Source organism: Ictalurus furcatus, chromosome 5 (assembly GCF_023375685.1).
Source record: "Ictalurus furcatus strain D&B chromosome 5, Billie_1.0, whole genome shotgun sequence".
In the NCBI taxonomy this organism is placed as follows: Eukaryota; Metazoa; Chordata; class Actinopteri; order Siluriformes; family Ictaluridae; genus Ictalurus; species Ictalurus furcatus.
This window is the reverse complement of record NC_071259.1, coordinates 33,136,277-33,143,776: the sequence shown is the minus strand read 5'-3', so window position 1 is coordinate 33,143,776 and position 7,500 is coordinate 33,136,277. Positions and strand designations below refer to the sequence as shown.

General features: G+C 43.9%; 1 protein-coding gene across 1 annotated transcript in view; it reads right to left on the bottom strand.

Annotated features, from left to right (window-relative positions):
* LOC128608291 (voltage-dependent R-type calcium channel subunit alpha-1E) overlaps window positions 1-7,500 on the bottom strand; it is a 105,020-nt gene that overhangs the window by 4,849 nt on the left and 92,671 nt on the right. Inside the window, 7 exon segments of the mRNA XM_053625927.1 lie at window positions 17-207; window positions 731-736; window positions 785-931; window positions 1,490-2,287; window positions 6,457-6,548; window positions 6,847-6,914; window positions 7,443-7,500. The exon segment at window positions 7,443-7,500 is cut by the window's right edge and continues 60 nt beyond it. Of these exon segments, the coding sequence (XP_053481902.1) occupies window positions 17-207; window positions 731-736; window positions 785-931; window positions 1,490-2,287; window positions 6,457-6,548; window positions 6,847-6,914; window positions 7,443-7,500 (1,360 nt within the window).

The following is a 7,500-nucleotide window of genomic DNA, read 5'->3' as shown; positions in this document are numbered from 1 at the left end:
TTGGATTTTCTCGTACTTGTAATGGTGGAGAGCTCCAGTCCTGGTGTGGTGTCCATGTCTTCAATCACCACGTTGGTGCTGAGAGACGTTTTGTCCTGGTTGTTGTTGTTTTCTCCCTCGGTAGTGGCCTTACCGGGTACTACACACTCCGGCGTGCTGCTGTCGGCGATCTGGAGCGTGGCCGGCTCCGAGTCCGCGGCCAGAACTCTGCAGGACAAGCCCATATCCAAGGTGGGATCCGTTAGAATACAGTACACGCGTCTGGTGTTCAGCAAGCCGTAATTAGGATAATTTACATGAGTGTCAGTGTAAATACTGTGATACAGCGCGTCCGTCCTCCTCGACCCGTCTCTTTAATAATCTGTCACTATGTCTTATTTGTTTTTTAATCACAGTGGTGTTGTATCAAGTATCACGACACCGAGAGAGCAGAAATGAACACACAGTCTGGCTCGATTTCATAACTGTCTGACTGCCAAATTCCCAGCACACTATTTCACACACACACACACACACACACACACACACACACACACACACACACACACACACACAGCTACAGTGAAAAACACATTTCTTTTGCTGAACCCTGTTGAAAAACAAAAAATCTCAATCATATGCTGCAAGCTATACTTAACACAAATGACACAGATCAGACAGATTGGACTCTACAACATTAACACTTATATTTCATTCAAGAGAGTCTTATATCCCGTCTCAGTTAGCTAACAGCAAGCTAACACGAGGCCGCGAACACATTTATGAACAGCGCATGTTAGCTCACTAGCTAGAAATGTCTGAAAATACATGCGCAATCTTGAAGACTTCCATATATGGACTCAAAGACACGCCCACATCGACATGTAAAGCCTTCGAGTCGCGCTCACGCGGAGTTGCGCTCGTGTCCGTGCTCTGGTCCTGGCATCCAAATCTTCAAATCACAATTTGTTATGTATGAAATTTAACAAATAAATAAATAAATAATAAATAAATAAATAAATAAATAAATAATACATAAATATTTCAAACAGGAGGCGAAAATTCTCAGCAAGTGTTCATTGTTATTATACCAATACACAACATGAAGTAGAATGGAATGAGTGGAACGTTCAGGGGGAAAACTCCACAAACAGTCAGAATATTATTTCCCGTTATTTATATAATAAGTGTAATATTTAAATAGTTGGTTTATGTGTATAAAAACAAATCTGGAATTTATTCACGGTTAAAATACGAGTGAAAATATTCGGAAGTGTCTAATAAAACACCGACGTTGAATATCAGGTTGTTCTGGACCGTGATTGGTCAGAAGGTGTTGATTAATTCTCGATAGCTACGTTATGGTTTCTATAGTAACGGCTCATTCACAGCAACTTGTACAGGGGAAAGTATATTATGTATCTGTCATTTACGTTACAGCAGCTGCAAGCAGTCGTTTCGTGTTTTTTCATAACAGCGCGTTACCGAGAGAGCAGCGAAACCTCCTCACCTGTCCTCAGCGGTCCTTTCCTCTGGACTGCCACCTCCGTCATTGCTCTTCTCCTCCTCCGCTTCCTCACCGTCGTTTCCCGTCGTCCGTTCTCGGCTGGCGGAGCGGCTGCGCTCGTCTGCGTTCGGCTCGTCGTGCCGCCGATGGTGCGTTTCTGGGTTTCTGTGTTTGCTGTGTTTACCGTATTTGCTGTATTTACGCGTCCCTCGCTGCCGCCGCTCTCCGTTGGCTCTCCGGACGCTCAGGTGGTTTTTATCCTGAAATTCCTCGGGGGCGTTTCCGGGTAACTGGGCGTTATCGACGTCCTGCTCGTCTTTCACCGCGTCCAGAGGATCCAGAAGCTCCAGAGTGGTGCTGATCTGTGTGTGAGCGTGCGCGGGGTTTCCGTACAGATCTTTGGCGTTGGAGTTTTCGGATTCAGGAGGATCCGGCAGCGGACCCACGGAGACGGTCTGCTCCTCCATGGACGGCTCGAGAGACTCCAGAGGGTCGAGAGCGGAACTGATCTCCGGCGAGGGAGGGATCTCGGTGGAGTGCGCCAGTTTCCGATGGTGGCACACAGACGAACCGTAGAGGATTTCTCGGCTGGAGGTTTGGCGATGGCGCCGGAGCTGGCTGGTCCTCTGCTCCCACACGGACATGGTCAGACGCCGGCGTCTTTCTCTCCTGGACATGAAAGAGCGAGAGGGATTGAGTGGAGGAGCGTCGCCGAAACTGTCCGACTCCTCCAGAGAGAAAGCCGTGCGGCCGCGGTGGATCAGCGCGCGCTTCCTGTACAGATACGGCCGTCTCCTCCGCCTGCGAGAGGAAAAACAGACAGGGAACGACGGTTAGCACGGAGAAATAACAATCCTACACTCCAGACCTCTCTAACTATTAACACTACATGCTTCTCACGCTAATCTTCTCTTCCTGCGTGCTTTAAACGAAAGTTTCAAAAAGAATGACAGTGGCGCCGTAAAAACCCTTTCTAAAAGTGACCGGTGATATTTCAGCCCAATTCTGTATCATTTCTCTCAGAGTAATTTCAGGACACATTGTAGAAAGGGTCATGTGATCTGATGTGGGAAGACCCAGCAGGCTAAAACCATCAGGATGGAAATGAAACTTAGACAGAAAATAAACAAAACAAGGCGGTATATAAGAGTCTGTTTAGGATGGGACGGTAATATAAGCATTAAAATGACCAGAAAATCAATCAATAAATCAATAAATAAGCCATAATCAGATTGGAAAGTGACAGTGAGGTGAAAGATTTGGGAATCAGAAGCAACAGAATGAACAGACTGAGTTTACTTACTGGCACTTGAACTCTTGTTTGGTCCGTTTAATCAACGAGCGATTGGTTTGAAAACAAGACATTAGTGCTTTTTGAACAAAGACAACAACACACCCAGTCCAACACAGTCCAAAACCATTATACACCTGCACTCCAGTCTCCAAGAACCGGTCTACATCTGTCTTTATTTTTATTATTTTATTATTCGTACCGCACTCAGACTATTGGACTTCCTTATACCTGACATTCAACTTAAGTGTGACCCCCTAAGACCCCCCCCCCCCCACCCTATCCCCGCCCCGCCTCTCTACATTTTCTCCCTAATTACGGGATTTTTTGAGAGGGAGAAGGTTAAAAACGTCCACATGGCGGTTTAACACTCTCAGAGGAAAGCGCTATCTGCCCTCTTCTGCATACACGAGCTCACAGATGCCCACGATTGCCTAGTGTCACTGTGATTGACAGGGCAGACCGAGTATGCCCCTCCCACTCAGAGCACAGCCGATTCTGCTCCCTCGACTCATCATCTCCCGACGTAACTCAAAAATGGTCGAACTCATTTGTATATTTGTCCAATGTCTTCCTTTTATTAAAAAAATAATAATAATAATAATAATAATAAATTCAGATGTAAAGGTTTTGCGGTTTTGGTCTGTGTGACTGAGCAGCTAAGCATCACATGACAACAGGATGGTGGCAGCATTAGATCAGGAGCAACATGTACACAATCATCTGGACTTCTTTGACATGTTAAAGACAATAGAAGAAAACATGGAACAGATATAAGACAGTTATAAATGGAATCCATATGCAGAAGCATTAACACACACACACACACACACACACACACACACACACACACACACACACAAAACAAGAGAAAACATCCTGTATCATTTCTTCTCTCTTTTCTTTGCTAACGCAATGCAAGCCATGTCACCGTGAGTCGTGCGAAATCCAGAAAGCATGCGCTCTTGTCGTCGTTCTTTTTCTTTTTTAGGTCGTTTTTTTTTTCTTTTCTCTCGAGGAGGTTCAGACATGCAGGATCCAAACGCACTCGTGCAAAAAAATAAAATAAAAATCATTAAATTCGACCTTTCAGATCTCCGCTGCATTCTCAACTCACTGACATGATGCAGAGTTCACATTCCTCGCATTCCTCACATTCCTCACATTCCCCTCCGCCCAACCCCGCGACCCGGTGCCATTCGGACCGAACCGATGCGTTCTGACAGAGAGGGCCAAAGCATCAAAGCTGTTCAAATACCACACTTCACATTACAAAAAAACAACAACAACAAAAACAACAACAATAACAGCCTTTTCTCCTCTCACACGTCACTGTGAGAAAATGAATTTTTCCGGTTAGCACATGCTCATGAGGTAAAATTGCTGTCATGCAGTGCTTCCTTTCCAACAAACATGCACGTGTGTGTGTGCATGTATATGTGTGTGTGTGTGTGTGTGTGTGTGTGTGTGTGATACTTTAGTAGTTTCAGGGTGCTGCCAAATGCCTTAATGTAAATCCAGTGTAAAAGATCACACCTATGACTCAGTTTGCCGAGTCTGAATCACGAATCATTCTTTTAATTTGATTCATAATTAAACGAAACAGACAGGGGGAAAAAACGTTGTCTGAGTTGCCTGTACAGCTGAGAACACCCTCGCAGAACACATTTATTAATCGGGACTATGGTGACAGAAACAAAAAGAACAAACCTTTGTTAATTAAGTGTGTGTAGAAATGTCAGAAGTCTGAGAACGCAGAGCCTGTGCTGAGTAATCCTGTCAATAATGACTTTTAAATGTTTTGTGTCGCATCGAGAGTTTATTTTCTCAAATCTCCAGAACACACAGCATTTCTGCAGAGCTACAATTCAGTTTGTCACCTCACAGGTACATCAGCAACCCCAACCCCACCCCCCCCAAAAAAAAACAAAAAAAAAACAATACACGGCATGTTTGATTCACTTCCTGCTGTTGAGTCAATTCAGAGTCGATTCAGAGTCAAATCACTTTCTCATCGAGTTCACTTGGAAGCGGACCGTGACGTTCTCGGACCCGAGTGTGATCGCCGCGTGATCCCGCCTGACTACAGAACCGCACAGAATAGGAGAACACGGCAGGGTTCTGCCCAAAAGAACATCACATTTAAATCCATTACCGATTCCTCATAATCCTGTTCCAGCGTGATTTCGGATTTTGCTTTGGTTCCGATTCAGTTGTCTTCCACACACCTAGTGTTTATTGTTTGAACAGAACCCTGCTGTGTTCTCCTCCTCGATGCGGTTCTGTAGTCAGGTGCGAACACGGCGGTCACACGCGGGAGCGAGAGCGTCTCGGTGAGTGAACTCCAGAGAGAAAGCGATTCAACTCTGAATCGAATCGACTGCAGGAACTGAATCAAACATGCCGTGTGTTTTGAGTCGCAGCGTTTCGCAAATGTAAAACATTTCAAACTCATTATTTATCTCGTTATCTAATCACTTATTCAGCTCTGACTGTGTTCTCTGTGTTTGGTGATTTATTTGTTATTTTTTGCGATTTCTATGCTCAGTTATTTATCAGCATATTTCTGACCAACGAATGGTAGAGTTTTATAAAGGCCTTAGTAAATGTTTTTAACTTACTTTTTTTGTTAGGTAATTAACTTCAACAGGTTAATCGTGTGAAATCAAGCAAACCGAACGGCAAACGAATCAAAAGAATCAATTTCGCTCTGATTCGGACTCGACAAACGGACCAACGGCCGTGAAGTTACGAAGCGTCCTGGTTTTCCATCTACTTATAGAGTGAAAGCTTGTTTTTTCTAACACTCAGGGCCTGATTTACTAAAGCACTGTGGATTGTGTGGGGGAAAAAAGAACACGTGCAAACGTGCACCTGGAAAAACATCCGCTAAAAACTTGCAAAATTTCTGCTTTTGCATGTTTGTTTTAATTAACAACAAATTTGAGGTGTTTCTACCTCAAAGAGTAAAATAGTGGGCGGAGTCACAGCAAAAAGATGAATTTAGCGCCAGGAAAAACTTCCAGAATGGCGATTGTGTGAGGAAATGAATACATCTGATGAGCAGGTATTAAATTTGAGACGCTTTTCAGCACCAAAAAAAAAAAGCGTTCCAGCCAATAATCTTACTGAAGAAAAAACACCAAAGAAACAAAGTGTGAACGAAACCTAAAATCTGAGAATTTGTTGATCAGGTCGTGAGATCGTGGAGGATTTTGGTGTGAAGTTGCAGCTGGAGGAAGCAGAAAGATTTAACGGAACGACGTTGCGACTTCGAAAAGGAGTCGAACGGTACGTTGTACGTGTTGTTACGTGTTTTATTTTCTGATCCCGGAGGAAATGTTTCTTCAGCGTTGGATTAGCAAAGCTCTAACGACGGATTAGCGTACACAAGATTTCCTATTAAGTCGATCCAAACAGAAATAACCGACTATCGACGAATCCAGATCGTCTCCATACCGAAAAACACCTCGGCTACTCTCTACAAGACCTGGAAGGAAATCCGTGGCTCGTATCCCGATTTCTAACGTGGCACAGAAATGTCCCTGTGCTGTTCAGCGTGTTTGGTTAAATAAATCAGTGACCGTCGTGATAACTGAACACACTAGCAGACGACGTTGCGGTTAGTCGTGTTAGTTAGCAGGTTGTGATCAAGCCGTGCTGCACGCCATAAACTTACTCTGAGGAGATGAAGGACGACATCGGGCCGACCTCTTTCGCTTTCTGCAGCGCGTGTTTCTGGTTAAACGCTTCCTCTTCCGCCTCTTCATCCTGTACAGCGGCAAGAGACGAGATTGTGTGATTAGGACGCGTCCTACAATAACAAATACTAGCCTGGACGTGTGGCGCGATCCTCAATTTGTTAACAATGCTTATTTTTTAGGTCACATGACACAACCAGAGGCCAGACCTCAGAGGCCAGACTCCACTCAGACTTAGAGTCAAGATCGCAGCACAAGGACGTCTCGTAAACTATACATATATATATATGTTATAATACTATATTATATACTATAATAATACCCAAATCATTCAGTCATTTCAGGTTGAAGATAACGGACATTGTTACCTTGGTGAGCTCCTGAGCGTTGGCTAAATTGTCCACGGCGATAGCCAAGAAGACGTTGAGAAGTGTGTCTGATGGTGAGGTTAAGGGTTTGGGGGGAAAAAGTATCAAACGTGTTCGTACACTTCGAAACGAACGTAAAAGCAGAATGTTTAAAGGGCCCAGGATTGATCTCTGAGGAACACCCAGACAGGAAGTGTTAAAATGGGAGAATTTCTGTATGGAGTTGATTATTTTTCTCTAACAGCATGTCCCTGAGTGTTATATTCCTCTTACACCACAGCAATCTGATGATTACCCTTTATTATTTACTATTATTTATATTAATATTATTTATTGTGGTTTTTATAGTTCTATTTAAAGTTCTGTGAAAGAAGTTACAGCTGCTATAAAACAGTGGTTCTCTCAGCAGCCTCTCTTGTTTCTCCAAAAAAAAAAAAAAACGCAGCTTGTGATGTCACCTAGGAACCACAAAACGTGAACTCCTCCGTCCTGAAGGTGTCGGAAAACTTCCAGCACTTAAAGTAGCGCAAACGTCATCGGCCGAATTTCTGAAACAAGTCTCCGTGTTTGTGTTCAGCTCACGAGACAAAAGATACAGTTTCCAAACAGCGTGAGGACGATGAAGTAAATGGAAGACCACATTCCCGACTTAAC